The sequence below is a fragment of the Oncorhynchus keta genome, chromosome 8, assembly GCF_023373465.1.
Source record: "Oncorhynchus keta strain PuntledgeMale-10-30-2019 chromosome 8, Oket_V2, whole genome shotgun sequence".
NCBI lineage: Eukaryota > Metazoa > Chordata > Actinopteri > Salmoniformes > Salmonidae > Oncorhynchus > Oncorhynchus keta.
In genome coordinates this window covers 37,508,197-37,527,930 of record NC_068428.1, presented here as the reverse complement: position 1 = coordinate 37,527,930, position 19,734 = coordinate 37,508,197, and the positions used below count along the sequence as shown (strand labels likewise).

At 46.1% G+C, this 19,734-nt stretch overlaps 1 protein-coding gene across 29 annotated transcripts in view; it reads right to left on the bottom strand.

Moving 5' to 3' along the window:
* LOC118387152 (forkhead box protein N3-like) overlaps window positions 1–19,734 on the bottom strand; it is a 123,153-nt gene that overhangs the window by 12,038 nt on the left and 91,381 nt on the right. For all 29 annotated transcript variants that reach the window (XR_008141117.1, XR_008141119.1, XR_008141121.1 and 26 more), the window contains exon 5: window positions 331–439. Coding sequence is in view for 1 of the 29 variants with exons in the window: in XM_052524139.1 (XP_052380099.1) it covers window positions 331–439 (109 nt within the window). In the remaining 28 variants the exon portion in view is untranslated. The remainder of the gene's footprint in view (window positions 1–330; window positions 440–19,734) is intronic.

Sequence of the window (19,734 nt, the reverse complement as noted above, 5' to 3'; positions counted from 1 at the left end):
CATACCTTATATGAGCTGCTGCCCTGCCAGTGGGGATGTTTAATTCATGACATGGTGTGCGTGTGTGTGCATTCATGTGTGTGTGTGTGTGTGTGTGTGTGTGTGTGTGCATTCATGTGTGTGTGTGTGTGTGTGTGTGTGTGTGTGTGTGTGTGTGTGTGTGTGTGTGTGTGTGTGTGTGTGTGTGTGTGCATTCATGTGTGTGTGTGTGTGTGTGTGTGTGTGTGTGTGTGTGTGTGTGTGTGTGTGTGTGTGTGCATTGGGGGGGGGTGTGTACTCCAGGTGCAGCCATACGTCATAATCCAACATTTGATCGACAGGCTCACTGACCTTATCGCAGTGGTCCTTCTGCCCACGGGGCTAATGGGTAGGGGTCGGATGACAGGAAACAGACAATGGCTCCTGACGCAGGCCCCATTTTGGATCACGCCTTGAGAAACTACAGACAGAGGAGGAGACACAAGGATTTACATAGAGACACACACCAACAAATACACGCCAACAGACACTAGTGTGCACAAGAAAAACACACACACACACAAAAGGATGCAAACATTTGAAAGGTTCCTGTATGCATGGAACTCAAGGGTACGGAAACATCTCCTTCTCCGAACACACACACACACGCACGCACGCACGCACGCACGCACGCACGCACACACACACACACACACACACACACACACACACACACACACACACACACACACAAATGCACACATGCATACATCTATATACAGAACACTCACATACAGCACAAAGTTGTTAAAATAATTGTTAAGTTCCATAGAGCAACATTGTCGTAAATGGCTGAGATGTTGGATTGACTGGTCTGGGCTACTCCCCGAATTCACTGTAGGGAAATAATGAATAAGAAGCCAGAATCACAAGGTAGCCTATACACACCTAAGAAAGACCTGGGATCAGTTCACTGATTATTCATTGGTTCCCTGAATAGTCCAGCAGAGCGGTATTGATGGGAGAGAAGAGGCTTATTTATATAAGCGAGCAACTGTCCTAAATGAGTTAAGCCCGCTAGAGAATCATTAAATGAACAGCGTCTGCTGCATGGCTCAATCCATCCCATCAAATGGGAAGTCAGTTGGACAACTGAATGCCTTCAACTGAAACATGTCTTCCGCATTTAACCCAACCAGGGGAATGCCTTAATCGACATCCACGTCTTTGGCGCCCGTGGAACAGTGGGTTAACTTCCTTGCTCAGGGGCCCAATGCTCTAACCACTAGGCTAAATGCCGCCCAACGGCTGAGGTTAGCAGAATCACAGGTCACAGCATTGTGTTGATGTTAACGCACACAAGCTGTTTATATTTGGATGTAGCTATACCTTGACGTGTGTGTGTGTGTGTTGGGGGTGGGGATTGTGCGTGTGGGGAGGGGATGGGGGTTATGTGTGTGTGGGGGGGATTGTGTGTGAGGCGAGGGGGCAATTGTGTGTGTGGAGGGGGGTTGTGTTTGTGGGATGGGGGGTTGTGTGGGTTTGTGAGGAGGGGTTGTGTGTGTGGGGTGGGGGCTTTGTGTGTGTGTGTGGGGGGTTGTGTGTGAGAGTAGGGAGGATTTTATAAAAAATGTATATATTTCACCTTCACTTAACCAGGTAGGCCAGTTGAGAACAAGTTCTCATTTACAACTGCGACCTGGCCAAGATAAAGCAAAGCAGTTCGACACAAACAACAACACAGAGTTACAGATGGGATAAACAAAAGTACAGTCAAGAACACAATAGTAAAATCTATATACAGTGTGTGCAAATGTAGTAAGGAGGTAAGGCAATAAATAGGCCAACAGTAGCAAAGTAATTACAATTTAGCAAATTAACACTAGAGTGATGTGCAGATGATGATGTGCAAGTAGAAATACTGGTGTGCAAAAGAGCAAAAATAGTCAATTAAAATGAGGATGAGGTAGGTAGTTGGTAATTGGATGGGCTATTTACAGATGAGCTGCAGCAATTGGTAAGCTGCTCAGATAGCTGATATTTAAAGTTAGTGAGGGAGATATAAGTCTCCAACTTCAGCAATTTTTGCAATTCGTTCCAGTCATTGGCAGCAGAGAACTGGGAGGAAAGGCGGCCAAAGGAGGTGTTGGCTTTGGGGATGACCAGTGAGATATACCTGCTGGAGCGTGTGCTACGGGTGGGTGTTGTTATGGTGACCAGTGATCTGAGATAAGGCAGAACTTTATCTAGCAAAGACTTATAGATGACCTGGAGCCAGTGGGTCTGGTGACGAATATGTAGCGAGGGCCAGGCAATGAGAGCATACAGGTCGCAGTGGTGGGTGGCATTTGGGGCTTTGGTGACAAAACGGATGGCACTGTGATAGAATGCATCCAGTTTGCTGAGTAGAGTGTTGGAAGCTATTTTGGAAAAGACATCGGTAGGATAGTCAGTTTTACGAGGGTATGTTTGGCAGCGTGAGTGAAGGAGAATTTGCTGAAAAATAGGAAGATGATTCTAGATTTAATTTCGGATTGGAGATGCTAATATGAGTCTGGAAGGAGAGTTTACAGTCTAACCAGACACCTAGGTATTTGTAGTTGTCCACATATTCTAAGTCATCATTGATATATACAGAGAAAAGAGTCGGCCCAAGAATTGAACCCTGTGGTACCCCCATAGAGACTGCCAGAGGTCCAGACAACAGGCCCTCCGATTTTACACACACAACTCTATCTGAGTAGTAGTTGGTGAACCAGGCAAGGCAGTCATTTGAGAAACGATAAGAATGTGGTGATTGACAGAGTCAAAAGCCTTGGCCAGATAGATGAAGACGGCTGCACAGTACTGTCTTTTATCGATGGCGGTTATGATATCGTTTAGTACCTTGAGCGTGGCTAAGGTGCACCCGTGACCAGCTCAGAAATCGGATTGCACAGCGGAGAAGGTACGATGGGATTCGAAATGGTCAGTGATCTGTTTGTTAACTTGGCTTTCAAAGACTTTAGAAAGGCAGGGCAGGATGGATATAGGTCTGTAATATTCTAGAGTGTCATCCCCCTTTGAAGAGGGGGATGACCGCGACAGCTTTCCAATCTTTAGGAATCTCGGACGATATGAAAGAGAGGTTGAACAGACTAGTAATAGGGATTGTGTGTTGGGAGGGGGATTGTGTGTGGGGAAGGGGGAATTGTGTGTGGGGAGGGGGTTGTGTGTGTGGGGGTGGATTGTGTGTGTTGGGAGGATTGTGTGTGGGGAGAGGAGGATTGTGTGTGGGGAGGGGGGATTGTGTGTGGGGAGGGGGGATTTGTGTGTGGGAGGGGAGGATTGTGTGTGGGAAGGGGGATTGTGTGTGGGAAGGGGGATTGTGTGTGGGGGGTTGTATGTGTGGGGGTGGATTGTGTGTGTGGGAGGGGGATTGTGTATGGGGAGGGGGATTGTGTATGTGGGGGGCTTGTGTGTGGGGAGGGGGGATTGTGTGTGGGGAGGGGGGGATTGTGTGTGGGGAGGGGGATTGTGTATGGGGAGGGGGGATTGTGTGTGGGGAGGGGGGATTGTGTGTGGGGAGGGGGATTGTGTATGGGGAGGGGGGATTGCGTGTTTGAGGGGATTGTGTGTGGGGGGATGTGTGTGGGGAGGGGAATTGTGTGTGTGGGAGGTGGATTGTGTGTGTGGGGAGGGGATTGTGTGTGGGGAGGGGGAATTGTGTGTGTGGGAGGTGGATTGTATGTGTGGGGAGGGGGATTGTGTGTGTGTGTGGGGAGGGGATTGTGCACGTGTATGGAGGGGTGATTGTGCGTTTGTGGAGAGGGGGATTTGTGTGTGTGTGGAGAGGGATTGTGTGTGTGTGGGGAGGAGGGATTGTGTGGGTGTGGGGAGGAGGGATTGTGTGTGTGTGGGGAGTGGAGTTGTGTGCGTGTGTGGAGGGGAGATTGTGCGTTTGTGGAGAGGGGGGGATTGTGCGTGTGTGTGTGTTTCTATGTATGGCTAGGACACTGTTCTGTTATGCTCTGTCTCAGGCAGATCGCTCAAGAGTGACTTTTGATCTACGCACTTCGGGAAATGTATTCAAAACTGGCCACTAGAGGCAACAGTGAGCACAATTACCATCAAGTAGACTTCAGTTTTGTAAAGGTGTTGTGGAAGGGAGTGGTGGATTGCTGAATCCCATGACACTGAATCAGAAGGTTACATGTTCAATCCCAACGGTGGATGCTTTAACAAAAAATGTTTTACCCTATCCCAAACCTTAACCCTTACCCTAAACATCCAGAATGAGTGCATAAACTTCATGTTTTAACCCTATCCAAAACCTTAACCCTTATTCTTCTAAATTTGATATTTGGAGAACCAGAACTACGCTGAGCAGGAGTCATCCCGGGGTGTCAAAAACACTTTGAATTTTGACATTTGGAGAAACATCAAATTCTACAGTGAGACTGCAAGAGCTTGTTGTCTGCATAACTTACTTAGAGAAAGTTTTACAGAAAGAAATAGATGAAGAGACAGATATTTAGAGAGGATAGAGAAAGAGATAATGGGGGTGGAAAGAGAGGATAGAGACAGAGATATTTAGAAAGAGAGGATAGAGACAGAGATATTTAGAAAGAGAGGATAGAGACAGAGATATTTAGAAAGAGAGGAAAGAGAGACAGAGATATTTAGAAAGAAAGGATAGAGAGACAGATATTTAGAAAGAGAGGATAGAGACAGATATATTTAGAAAGAGAGGATAGAGAGAAAGAGCAATTTAGAAAGAGAGGATAGAGAGGATAGAGAGACAGAGATATTTAGAAAGAGAGGATAGAGAGACAGCTATATTTAGAAAGAGAGGATAGAGAGACAGAGATATTTAGAAAGAGAGGATAGAGAGGATAGAGAGACAGAGATATTTAGAAAGAGAGGATAGAGAGACAGCTATATTTAGAAAGAGAGGATAGAGAGAAAGATATTTAGAAAGAGAGGATAGAGAGAAAGATATTTAGAAAGAAAGGATCATCGCTGACGCTCCAGGTATTTGAGCCTGGCTGCTGAGCTCAATTCATCTCACAGTTACTTGATGCTAGCTGATCAGTTCAGCTCAGCTCAGCTCATCCCCTGCTCTCCAGTTATTTGAGGCTGGCAGCTCAGCTCAGCTCATCTCCTGCCCTCCAGTTATTTGAGGCTGGCAGCTCAGCTCAGCTCATCCCCTGCTCTCCAGTTATTTGAGGCTGGCAGCTCAGCTCAGCTCATCGCCTGCTCTCCAGTTATTTGAAGCTGGTTGCTGACCTCAGCTCAGCTCAGCTCATCCCCTGCTCTCCAGTTATTTGAGGCTGGCAGCTCAGCTCAGCTCAGCTCAGCTCATCCCCTGCTCTCCAGTTATTTGAGGCTGGCAGCTCAGCTCAGCTCATCGCCTGCTCTCCAGTTATTTGAAGCTGGTTGCTGACCTCAGCTCAGCTCAGCTCATCCCCTGCTCTCCAGTTATTTGAAGCTGGTTGCTGACCTCAGCTCAGCTCAGCTCATCCCCTGCTCTCCAGTTATTTGAGGCTGGCAGCTCAGCTCAGCTCATCCCCTGCTCTCCAGTTATTTGAGGCTTGCAACTCAACTCAGCTCATCACAGACGCTCCAGTTATTTGAGGCTGGCAGCTCAGCTCAGCTCATCACAGACGCTCCAGTTATTTGAGGCTGGCAGCTCAGCTCAGCTCATCACATGCGCTCCAGTTATTTGAGGCTGGCAGCTCAGCTCATCCCCTGCTCTCCAGTTATTTGAGGCTGGCAGCTCAGCTCAGCTCATCCCCTGCTCTCCAGTTATTTGAGGCTGGCAGCTCAGCTCAGCTCATCCCCTGCTCTCCAGTTATTTGAGGCTGGCAGCTCAGCTCAGCTCATCACAGACGCTCCAGTTATTTGAGGCTGGCAGCTCAGCTCAGCTCATCCCCTGCTCTCCAGTTATTTGAGGCTGGCAGCTCAGCTCAGCTCATCTCATGCTCTCCAGTTATTTGAGGCTGGCAGCTCAGCTCAGCTCATCACAGACGCTCCCCCATGTATTTTCTTGTAAATCTGTACCTATACACAGTGCATTCGGAGAGTATTCAGACCGCTTGACTTTTTCCACATTTTTTATGTTACAAAATTGATTAAATAGTCCCCCCCTCCTCATCACATTACACACAATACCACGTAATGACAAAGCAATAACAGGTTTTTAGACATTTTTGCAAATGTATAAAAAATGTGATATGGAAATAGCACATTTACATAAGTATTCAGACCATTTACTCAGTACTTTGTTGGAGAACCTTTGGCAGCGATTACAGCCTCGAGTTTTCTTGGTTATGAAGCTACAAGCTTGGCACACCTGTATTTGGAGAGTTTCTCCCATTATTTTTTAAATAATCAATTTTAGAATAAACCTGTAAAGTAACAAACGTCAAGGTGTCTGAAAACCATCCCGGACCTCTGTACCAGGTGGTGTCAGAGGAAGGCCCTAAAAATGGTCAAATCGAATAAAGTCACCAATAGTTATTGACTGTTATCTCTGCTACCGCACAGCAAGCTGTACCGGAGCATCAAGTTTAGGTCCAAAAGGCTTCTTAACAGCTTCTACCACCAAGCCATAAGACTCCTGAACAGCTAATCAAATGGCCACCCACACTATTTGTATTGTGCTGCAATTAGCTGTTAGTTGGTTGTAATTTTGGGTAGAGTAGACATTGCCATATATTTTAGTTAGCTGCATGTGTGACATAACTCCGCTAGACCTATTTAGGATATAATTTACAAAGATTATAACTTTTTTTAGACTGATCAAAAAGTATGTTTTTTTAATCAATTAGTATATTTGAGAATTACAACAATATTTGTTGTATTATTTGTTCTGTCTTTTCTGGTGGATTAAACTGAAACTGCAACCAACTTTCTATGGCTTGTTTTAAAAATAGCAATATTTTAGAGATGATTTCATGATCAAATAACCGAAAGTGAGAAGTTGTCATTTGAATAAAGGGAAAAAAGCTGTTCTTGAACATGGTGTGAGACCTTACTAATCTGCTTGAGAACCAGTTTGGATATAAGTGTAACTTTTATATGATGGATGCCTTTAGTTAGAGGTCTAATGCTTTAATAGTTAACATTTTTTGCTCTCCGAACTCATATTGATTATATAAATAATAAATAAGCCCGTTTAATTTTTGTTTGGTTTGCCATTAAAAAATATATATATATATTTTTGCTCATGAAATTTTAAAAACAGGTTACTGAGTGTAGGCAAGACCATAAGCAAATAGGTCAACTGACTCAAGGGTTAATCAAGGTGATTTTTTCCACAAATAGACAGGTATTTTCCTTTCCATGGTAGCAATATCTTATCTATTTTGCTAACGTTCTATTAACATGTATTGTAGTGAGATGATTTTGTTCTTTCTGGATATGTATCCTGAGTGTGTCCACACCCCGTCAGGCCATTTAATTGGTAAACTACAAGGTAATGCAAAGTTAAATTTTTTAGTTATCCAATACATAATATAGTACACTTATCATAATTTGGTTGTAATCCAGAGAGGTTAGGAAAAGTATCTAGATCCTCTATGAGGCTGTGGAGGGATTCAAATTGTGGATTTAAAAGAAAACATGAATCATCAGCGTACAATGACACCTTTGTTATTAAGCCCTGGATTTCTAACCCTATGATATTATTGTTGGATCTGATTTAAATAGCTAACATTTCGATGGCCATAATAAATAGATATGCTGATAGTGGACAACCTTGTTTAACTTCTCTTGACAGTTTAAAACTTTCTGAGATGAGGGCCATTGTTTACTATTTTACACCATGGGTTACTATACATAACTTTAACCGATTTTATAAGAGATTCTCCAAAATTGAAATATTCCAGGCATTTATATATACATTCCAGTCATACTTAATAAAAAGCCTTTTCAAAGTTAGCTATGAATAGCAGGCCTGGTTTCCCAGATTTTTCATAGTGTTCTATTGTTTCCAGTACTTGTCTTATATTATCTCCAATGTATCACCGATGTAAAAAATCTGATTAGGATGAATAATATCCGAAAATACCTTTTAAATTCTTTTAAATTCTGCTGCCAACACACTGACTCAACTCCAGCCACCTTAATAATGTGAATTGATGGAAATGGATGGAAAATATATCACTAGCCACTTTAAACAATGCTACTTAATATGTTTACATACCCTACATTACTCATCTCATATGTATATGTATATACTGTACTCTATATCATCGACTGCATCTTTATGTAATACATGTATCACTAGCCACTTTAAACTATGCCACTTTGTTTACATACCCTACATTACTCATCTCATATGTATATACTGTACTCGATACCATCTACTGCATCTTGCCTATGCCGTTCTGTACCATCACTCATTCATGTATCTTTATGTACATATTCTTTATCCCTTTACACTTGTGTCTATAAGGTAGTAGTTTTGGAATTGTTAGGTTAGATTACTCGTTGGTTATTACTGCATTGTCGGAACTAGAAGCACAAGCATTTCGCTACACTCGCATTAACATCTGCTAACCATGTGAATGTGACAAATACATTTGATTTTATTTGATTTGAAGCTGGCTGCTCAGCTCAGCTTATCACAGAATCTCCAGTTCAGTTCAGTAAAACAGCTGTCATCCACATCTCTCTCTGGCTCTCCGGGGGTCAGTGTGCTTTTCAGAAATTAGTATGTTTACATGCACACTAATAACTTGATAACAAAAAAAACTTATGGCAGAAGGCCAAGTATGGCGTTAGTCATGTAAACAACTTACTCTGCTTATCTTCATCAGCGTAAAATCATAATCTAAGTAAGCATACGATGAATAAAACACCTGGTTTTCTGAGCAATCTTTCAAATTATTACAAGATGTAAATTCCTTAATCAGAATTACAGCGGTGTATTTGATCTGCACATGTGCTAGCATGAGTTTCCTTCTGTTACGCGAGTGAAGTCAGTTCGGAAAAACTCAAAGTATTCATTTTAGAAATTGTTTTAGGCTTCGCAACAAATATCATCGTCGCTGTGGTAGAATGTTTATTTCGATTGCCGATTTTCAGCATTCATAAAAGTCTCATCAGGGGGCCTGATATCAGATTTGTCCATGTAAACAGGATTAGAAGGAAAATTGTAGTTCTTGAAACGCGTGTAAACATTTAAATGTAACTTTTATATTAATCTGGCTATTCACAATCATCATATTATTGTGGGTATATAACCGTACACACTGATGAACACCATTTGCTTTTGATTTAGCCTACGACCGCATGTTGTAGACAGCATGTTACATCACAAATGTGGTCTGCCACTATCTCATCACAGCACAGCACTAAGATGTAACCCATCTGTGTTTCTCTTTCCACAAGGTACTGTATATGACTGTGTTTCTCTTTCCACAAGGTACTGTATATGACTGTGTTTCTCTTTCCACAAGGTACTGTATATTACTGTGTTTCTCTTTCCACAAGGTACTGTATATTACTGTGTTTCTCTTTCCACAAGGTACTATTACTGTGTTTCTCTTTCCACAAGGTACTGTATATGACTGTGTTTCTCTTTCCACAAGGTACTGTTTCTCTTTATATGACTGTGTTTCTCTTTCCACAAGGTACTGTATATTACTGTGTATCTCTTTCCACAAGGTACTGTATATGACTGTGTTTCTCTTTCCACAAGGTACTGTATATTACTGTGTTTCTCTTTCCACAAGGTACTGTATATGACTTTCCACAAGGTACTGTATATGACTGTGTTTCTCTTTCCACAAGGTAAGGTACTTTGTATATGACTGTGTATCTCTTTCCACAAGGTACTGTATATGACTGTGTTTCTCTTTCCACAAGGTACTGTATATGACTGTGTACTGTGTTTCTCTTTCCACAAGGTACTGTATATGACTGTGTTTCTCTTTCCACAAGGTACTGTATATTACTGTGTTTCTCTTTCCACAAGGTACTGTATATGACTGTGTTTCTCTTTCCACAAGGTACTGTATATGACTGTGTTTCTCTTTCCACAAGGTACTGTATATGACTGTGTTTCTCTTTCCACAAGGTACTGTATATTACTGTGTTTCTCTTTCCACAACTGTGGTACTGTATATTACTGTGTTTCTCTTTCCACAAGGTACTGTATATTACTGTGTTTCTCTTTCCACAAGGTACTGTATATTACTGTGTTTCTCTTTCCACAAGGTACTGTATATTACTGTGTTTCTCTTTCCACAAGGTACTGTTGTGACAACACAGAGGCGGATGCAAGATGCAAGCAACGATGGTTTAATGAATACAGTTTACAACAGCAACAGGACAGACAGACTGTACTTAGACGGAATCTCTTTCCACAGGGACTACGATGGGCGCATCTTCCAATGATAGCGTGCTGAGAAATCCAGGGGAGTGTGTCCGGATGGGTAGGAAGGAGCACAGCAGATAATCCACACAAGGGCGGCGAGAGAAGAGCACAGACACACGACACAACCTCAGGGAAGTAACAACGATCTGACAACAAGAAACACTGGTTACAGAACATATAAAGGGAAGATAAGTGGTTCCAGCTGGCGCAGACAATCAGGCCGAGATTGGGAACCACGCCCACACAAACACGGGAGAGAGAGAGAGAGAGAGAGAGAGAGAGAGAGAGAGAGAGAGAGAGAGAGAGAGAGAGAAAGAGAAAGAGAGATGGAGGCAGTGGATTCATGAACCGTGACAATACCCCCCTAGAACGCCTCTTGGCGTTCCCAGGCGAATTTACCTGTCGATTGAAATCATCGATAAGGGAGTGATCCAGAATGTCCCTAGCAGGTACCCAACTTCTCTCCTCCGGGCCGTAACCCTCCCAGTCCACCAGGTACTGGAATCCGCGTCCCCTCCTTCTAGAGTCCAAAATACGGTTGACAGAAAGGTGGGTTCCCCATCAACAAGTCGTGGCGGCGGGGGAACCGGGACCGGCGGGTTAATGCGTGCCTGAAACACAGGTTTTATTTTAGACACATGAAAGGTAGGATGAATTCTCCTATACGCTGGAGGAAGCTTGAGCCGGACCGCCACCGGACTAATGATCCTGATGACTTTGAACGGGCCGATAAATTTGGGGGCAAGCTTGTTCGAAACGGATCGGAGTGGAATGTTCTTAGTAGAAAGCCACACTCTTTGGCCAACGACGTATACCGGAGGCTTCGACCGGTGGCGATCGGCCTTAGCCTTGGTGCGCGCCCCCACCCGGAGAAGAGTCTCACGGGCTCTGCTCCATGCGTGACGGCACCTCTGGATGAAAGCGTGAGCGGAAGGAACAGTGACCTCGGACTCCGTACTGGGAAAGATAGGTGGCTGGTAACCTAAACTACACTCAAACGGAGAGAGACCCGTAGCTGCCACTGGCAACGAATTGTGAGCGTACTCAACCATAGAGAGTTGTTGGCTCCAGGAAGAGGGATTCTTAGAAACCAAACATCGCAACACTCTCTCCAAATCTTGGTTGGCCCTCTCCGTTTGACCGTTGCTCTGGGGATGAAACCCTGAAGACAGGCTGACACTCGCTCCCAGTAACCTACAAAACTCTTGCCAAAACTTGGACACAAATTGGGGCCCCCTGTCAGAAACTACGTCCATCGGCAGGCCATGTAAGCGAAAGACGTGATCGACGACAGCTACCGCTGTCTCCTTGGCAGATGGTAATTTAGGCAAGGGAATAAAATGAGCTGCCTTCGAGAACCGGTCCACCACGGTCAACACCACCGTCTTGCCCTGGGAGGGCGGGAGGGCGGTAACAAAATCTAGCGCGATGTGGGACCAGGGTCTCGAAGGGACCGACAGCGGTTGGAGTAACCCATCTGGGGGTCGATTAGAAGTCTTCCCAGTGGCACAAACCGAGCAAGCCAAGACAAAACTGTGAATGTCACGAGCCATCAGTGGCCACCAAAAGCGTTGCTTAACCAAAAAGCTAGTGCGGCTGACTCCTGGATGACATGCTACGTTGGAGCAATGCCCCCACCGAATAACATCGGACCGACACCCCTCCGGCACAAACAACCGATTAGGCGGGCAACCGGGCGGAGGCGTTACCCCTTCTAAGGCCGTTTTGACCCTCGATTCAACCTCCCATGTGAGTGTGGATACTACTAGGGTCCCGGGTAGGATGCACTCGGGAGTGGATGGGCGTTTGGAATGGTCAAAAATGCGAGAAAGGGAATCGGGTTTGACATTCTTGGAACCCGGGCGATATGAGAGAGAAGTCAAAACGTCCGAAAAAGAGTGCCCACCGCGCCTGCCTGGAGTTGAGTCGCTTGGCGGTTCTGATATATTCCAAATTTTTGTGATCGGTCCAAACTATAAAAGGTACCCCGAACCCTCTAACCAATGGCGCCACTCCTCCAGTGCTAACTTCACTGCCAACAACTCTCTGTTGCCAATGTCGTAGTTGCGTTCCGCAGGTGATAACCGATGGGAAAGGAACGCACAAGGGTGCATCTTGTCGTCAGAAGAGGAACGTTGGGAAAGTACCGCACCTACCCCCACCTCTGAAGCGTCCACCTCTACTACGAACTGACGCGGGGATCGGGAGCTATGAGGATGGGAGCCGAAACAAAGCGGCTCTTAAGTTTGGCGAATGCAGCCTCGGCTGTATCGGACCACCTGAACGTCACTCTGGGGGAGGTTAAGGCGGTAAGAGGAGCGACTATCTGACTAAAGTTGCGAACGAAACGCCGGTAGAAATTGGCGAATCCCAGAAACCTCTGTAGGGCCTTACGGGAATCTGGGCTTGGCCAATCCACCACAGCCTTAACCTTGTCAGGATCCATGCGAATACCTTCAGTCGAGACGATGTAACCTAGGAATGGAACGGATTGTGCATGAAAAATGCATTTCTCCGCCTTGACAAAAAGTCCATTCTCCAACAACCTCTGAAGCACTCGTCTGACGTGCTGAACGTGTTCCTGGAGAGAAGAAGAACAAATCAGTATGTCATCCAGGTAAACATATATGAACTGATCAATCATATCTCTCAGCACGTCATTGACGAGTGCCTGGAAAACCGCTGGGGAGTTGGATAGCCCAAAAGGCATGACCAAATATTCGAAGTGCCCTCTGGGGGTGTTAAACGCGGTCTTCCATTCGTCCCCCCTTATGCGAACCAAATGATATGCATTACGTAAATCCAACTTAGTGAACACGGATGCTCCCTGTAACCTTTCAAAGGCTGAGGACATCAACGGTAAGGGATAGGTATTCTTCACTGTGATGTTATTCAACCCACGGTAATCAACGCAAGGACGCAGAGATCCGTCCTTCTTCCCCACAAAGAAGAACCCCGCCCCCGCTGGAGAAGAGGAAGGACGAATGAATCCAGATGCCAGAGAATCAGAGATGTATCTCTCCATAGCCTCCCTCTCAGGAACAGAGAGTGAATATAACTTGCCTTTAGGCGGAGACTCACCTGGCAATAATTCAATTGCACAGTCATAGGGACGATGCGGAGGAAGAGAAGCAGCACGGGACTTACTGAACACCTCCTTCAGGTCGAGGTATTCAACGGGCACGTTAGACAAATCCACTGCCTCCTCTAGAAACACAGAATCAGACACAGACGAACAGGCAGACACTAAACAGGACTCAAGACACTTGTTACTCCACATGGATATAGAGTTATGACCCCAGTCAACTCTGGGGTTGTGTTAGGTGAGCCAAGGGTGGCCGAGGACTAATGGTGCAAGGGGTGAGTCCATGAGTAGAAATGATAGTGTCTCAGTGTGATTGCCAGAAGTGATGAGTGTGATCGGTTCAGTGGTGTGAGAAATGTTGGGGAGTTCTTGACCATTGAGAGCGTTGACGGATATCTTGTGCGTGAGTGAGGTGATAGGAATCTGGAGTTTGTGAGCGAGCTTGAAGTCCATGAAATTACCCTCTGCTCCTGAGTCCAGTAAGGCTTGGGTGTCGTGCGTGTGGGTGGCCCATCTTAGTCTTACCGGGAGGAGAGTAGATGATGAGGTCTTCTCTGTGGTGACACCACCCGATAGTAGCCTCATGTTTACTACCGGGCCTGATCTTTTACCGGGCAGGAGTGGATAAAGTGGCCCGCTCTACCACAGTAGAGACAGAGTCCTTGGGATCTCCGCCTCTCCCTCTCTTCCCGGGGAGGCGAGCTCTCCCAGCTGCATGGGTTCGTGAGCGGAGGCTGAACTGGCCGTGTTCCCGCCGCTGGCATGCCCGTCCTCCGTGTCGTTATACAGTCTGTTAGGGCATGCTCGGCGGCCAATACGACTCAGACGAGCGTCGACCCTCAAGGCTAGTTCCACTAGTCCGTTTAAACTCCTGGGAAGGTCCAGAACATAAATCTCCTTCTGGATCCGGTCCTCCAGCCCATGCAGGAACATGTCCCACTGCGCCTCCTCGTTCCACTGACACTCTGCGGCCAGAGTGCGGAATTGGATGGAGTATTCCGATACTGAACGGTCTCCTTGGCGAAGGTCAGCGAGTAGTCTGGCCGCCTCCCTACCCGCCACGGCCCGATCGAAGACCCTTCTCATCTCCTCGGAGAGTGTCTGGAAAGAGGTGCAGCATGGGTCCTGGTTCACCCACACCGCCGTTCCCCAAAGGGCCGCTTTGCCTGATAGCAGTGTGAGTACGAATGCTACCTTAGACTGTTCACGGTTGAAGGTCCGTGGCTGCAACGAGAAATGCATGGAACATCTCGTAAGAAAGGCTCTGCAATAGTCAGGATCCCTGAATAACCCTCTGGTGTCGGTAGCCGTGGCTCTAGCTGGGAATCCGGCTCTGGCAGGGCGGGTTGAACTGCCGGTGTAGGTGGCGTGGCGGAACCCCTCAGATGGTGTAATTGTTGGATCAGCTGGGCTACCTGCGTCGCAAGGGCTTGTACTGCCTGACCGGTGCTGGAGATGTTCTCCTCTTGTTGATCCATTCTCGTGATACTGCGGGAAATGAATTCGGTCAGACTCGTTGAACTCGCTGCATCCATGGTCTGGTCAGATCGTTCTGTGACAACACAGAGGCGGATGCAAGATGCAAGCAACGATGGTTTAATGAATACAGTTTACAACAGCAACAGGACAGACAGACTGTACTTAGACGGAATCCGACCCAGGGACTAGGGCGCATCTTCCAATGATAGCGTGCTGAGAAATCCAGGGGAGTGTGTCCGGATGGGTAGGAAGGAGCACAGCAGATAATCCACACAAGGACGGCGAGAGAAGAGCACAGACACACGACACAACCTCAGGGAAGTAACAACGATCTGACAACAAGAAACACTGGTTACAGAACATATAAAGGGAAGATAAGTGGTTCCAGCTGGCGCAGACAATCAGGCCGAGATTGGGAACCACGCCCACACAAACACGGGAGAGAGAGAGAGAGAGAGAGAGAGAGAGAGAGAGAGAGAGAGAGAGAGAGAGAGAGAAAGAGAAAGGGAGGCAGTGGATTCATGAACCGTGACAACTGTATATTACTGTTTATCTCTTTCCACAAGGTACTGTATATGACTGTGTTTCTCTTTCCACAAGGTACTGTATATTACTGTGTTTCTCTTTCCACAAGGTACTGTATATTACTGTGTTTCTCTTTCCACAAGGTACTATATATTACTGTGTTTCTCTTTCCACAAGGTACTGTATATGACTGTGTTTCTCTTTCCACAAGGTACTGTATATGACTGTGTTTCTCTTTCCACAAGGTACTGTATATTACTGTGTTTCTCTTTCCACAAGGTACTGTATATTACTGTGTTTCTCTTTCCACAAGGTACTGTATATTACTGTGTTTCTCTTTCCACAAGGTACTGTATATGACTGTGTTTCTCTTTCCACAAGGTACTGTATATGACTGTGTATCTCTTTCCACAAGGTACTGTATATTACTGTGTTTCTCTTTCCACAAGGTACTGTATATGACTGTGTTTCTCTTTCCACAAGGTACTGTATATGACTGTGTTTCTCTTTCCACAAGGTACTGTATATGACTGTGTTTCTCTTTCCACAAGGTACTGTATATTACTGTGTTTCTCTTTCCACAAGGTACTGTATATGACTGTGTATCTCTTTCCACAAGGTACTGTATATGACTGTGTTTCTCTTTCCACAATGTACTGTATATGACTGTGTTTCTCTTTCCACAAGGTACTGTATATTACTGTGTATCTCTTTCCACAAGGTACTGTATATTACTGTGTTTCTCTTTCCACAAGGTACTGTATATTACTGTGTTTCTCTTTCCACAAGGTACTGTATATTACTGTGTTTCTCTTTCCACAAGGTACTGTATATTACTGTGTTTCTCTTTCCACAAGGTACTGTATATTACTGTTTATCTCTTTCCACAAGGTACTGTATATGACTGTGTTTCTCTTTCCACAAGGTACTGTATATGACTGTGTTTCTCTTTCCACAAGGTACTGTATATGACTGTGTTTCTCTTTCCACAAGGTACTGTATATTACTGTGTTTCTCTTTCCACAAGGTACTGTATATGACTGTGTTTCTCTTTCCACAAGGTACTGTATATGACTGTGTATCTCTTTCCACAAGGTACTGTATATTACTGTGTTTCTCTTTCCACAAGGTACTGTATATGACTGTGTTTCTCTTTCCACAAGGTACTGTATATGACTGTGTTTCTCTTTCCACAAGGTACTGTATATGACTGTGTTTCTCTTTCCACAAGGTACTGTATATTACTGTGTTTCTCTTTCCACAAGGTACTGTATATGACTGTGTATCTCTTTCCACAAGGTACTGTATATGACTGTGTTTCTCTTTCCACAATGTACTGTATATGACTGTGTTTCTCTTTCCACAAGGTACTGTATATTACTGTGTATCTCTTTCCACAAGGTACTGTATATTACTGTGTTTCTCTTTCCACAAGGTACTGTATATTACTGTGTTTCTCTTTCCACAAGGTACTGTATATTACTGTGTTTCTCTTTCCACAAGGTACTGTATATTACTGTGTTTCTCTTTCCACAAGGTACTGTTGTGACAACACAGAGGCGGATGCAAGATGCAAGCAACGATGGTTTAATGAATACAGTTTACAACAGCAACAGGACAGACAGACTGTACTTAGACGGAATCCGTCCCAGGGACTAGGGCGCATCTTCCAATGATAGCGTGCTGAGAAATCCAGGGGAGTGTGTCCGGATGGGTAGGAAGGAGCACAGCAGATAATCCACACAAGGACGGCGAGAGAAGAGCACAGACACACGACACAACCTCAGGGAAGTAACAACGATCTGACAACAAGAAACACTGGTTACAGAACATATAAAGGGAAGATAAGTGGTTCCAGCTGGCGCAGACAATCAGGCCGAGATTGGGAACCACGCCCACACAAACACGGGAGAGAGAGAGAGAGAGAGAGAGAGAGAGAGAGAGAGAGAGAGAGAGAGAGAGAGAGAGAGAGAGAGAGAGAGAAAGAGAAAGGGAGGCAGTGGATTCATGAACCGTGACAATACCCCCCCCCCTAGGAACGCCTCTTGGCGTTCCCAGGCGAATTTACCTGTCGATTGAAATCATCGATAAGGGAGTGATCCAGAATGTCCCTAGCAGGTACCCAACTTCTCTCCTCCGGGCCGTAACCCTCCCAGTCCACCAGGTACTGGAATCCGCGTCCCCTCCTTCTAGAGTCCAAAATACGGTTGACAGAAAAGGTGGGTTCCCCATCAACAAGTCGTGGCGGCGGGGAACCGGGACCGGCGGGTTAATGCGTGCCTGAAACACAGGTTTTATTTTAGACACATGAAAGGTAGGATGAATTCTCCTATACGCTGGAGGAAGCTTGAGCCGGACCGCCACCGGACTAATGATCCTGATGACTTTGAACGGGCCGATAAATTTGGGGGCAAGCTTGTTCGAAACGGATCGGAGTGGAATGTTCTTAGTAGAAAGCCACACTCTTTGGCCAACGACGTATACCGGAGGCTTCGACCGGTGGCGATCGGCCTTAGCCTTGGTGCGCGCCCCCACCCGGAGAAGAGTCTCACGGGCTCTGCTCCATGCGTGACGGCACCTCTGGATGAAAGCGTGAGCGGAAGGAACAGTGACCTCGGACTCCGTACTGGGAAAGATAGGTGGCTGGTAACCTAAACTACACTCAAACGGAGAGAGACCCGTAGCTGCCACTGGCAACGAATTGTGAGCGTACTCAACCATAGAGAGTTGTTGGCTCCAGGAAGAGGGATTCTTAGAAACCAAACATCGCAACACTCTCTCCAAATCTTGGTTGGCCCTCTCCGTTTGACCGTTGCTCTGGGGATGAAACCCTGAAGACAGGCTGACACTCGCTCCCAGTAACCTACAAAACTCTTGCCAAAACTTGGACACAAATTGGGGCCCCCTGTCAGAAACTACGTCCATCGGCAGGCCATGTAAGCGAAAGACGTGATCGACGACAGCTACCGCTGTCTCCTTGGCAGATGGTAATTTAGGCAAGGGAATAAAATGAGCTGCCTTCGAGAACCGGTCCACCACGGTCAACACCACCGTCTTGCCCTGGGAGGGCGGGAGGGCGGTAACAAAATCTAGCGCGATGTGGGACCAGGGTCTCGAAGGGACCGACAGCGGTTGGAGTAACCCATCTGGGGGTCGATTAGAAGTCTTCCCAGTGGCACAAACCGAGCAAGCCAAGACAAAACTGTGAATGTCACGAGCCATCAGTGGCCACCAAAAGCGTTGCTTAACCAAAAGCTAGTGCGGCTGACTCCTGGATGACATGCTACGTTGGAGCAATGCCCCCACCGAATAACATCGGACCGACACCCCTCCGGCACAAACAACCGATTAGGCGGGCAACCGGGCGGAGGCGTTACCCCTTCTAAGGCCGTTTTGACCCTCGATTCAACCTCCCATGTGAGTGTGGATACTACTAGGGTCCCGGGTAGGATGCACTCGGGAGTGGATGGGCGTTTGGAATGGTCAAAAATGCGAGAAAGGGAATCGGGTTTGACATTCTTGGAACCCGGGCGATATGAGAGAGAGAAGTCAAAACGTCCGAAAAAGAGTGCCCACCGCGCCTGCCTGGAGTTGAGTCGCTTGGCGGTTCTGATATATTCCAAATTTTTGTGATCGGTCCAAACTATAAAAGGTACCCCGAACCCTCTAACCAATGGCGCCACTCCTCCAGTGCTAACTTCACTGCCAACAACTCTCTGTTGCCAATGTCGTAGTTGCGTTCCGCAGGTGATAACCGATGGGAAAGGAACGCACAAGGGTGCATCTTGTCGTCAGAAGAGGAACGTTGGGAAAGTACCGCACCTACCCCCACCTCTGAAGCGTCCACCTCTACTACGAACTGACGCGAGGGATCGGGAGCTATGAGGATGGGAGCCGAAACAAAGCGGCTCTTAAGTTTGGCGAATGCAGCCTCGGCTGTATCGGACCACCTGAACGTCACTCTGGGGAGGTTAAGGCGGTAAGAGGAGCGACTATCTGACTAAAGTTGCGAACGAAACGCCGGTAGAAATTGGCGAATCCCAGAAACCTCTGTAGGGCCTTACGGGAATCTGGGCTTGGCCAATCCACCACAGCCTTAACCTTGTCAGGATCCATGCGAATACCTTCAGTCGAGACGATGTAACCTAGGAATGGAACGGATTGTGCATGAAAAATGCATTTCTCCGTCTTGACAAAAAGTCCATTCTCCAACAACCTCTGAAGCACTCGTCTGACGTGCTGAACGTGTTCCTGGAGAGAAGAAGAAAAATCAGTATGTCATCCAGGTAAACATATATGAACTGATCAATCATATCTCTCA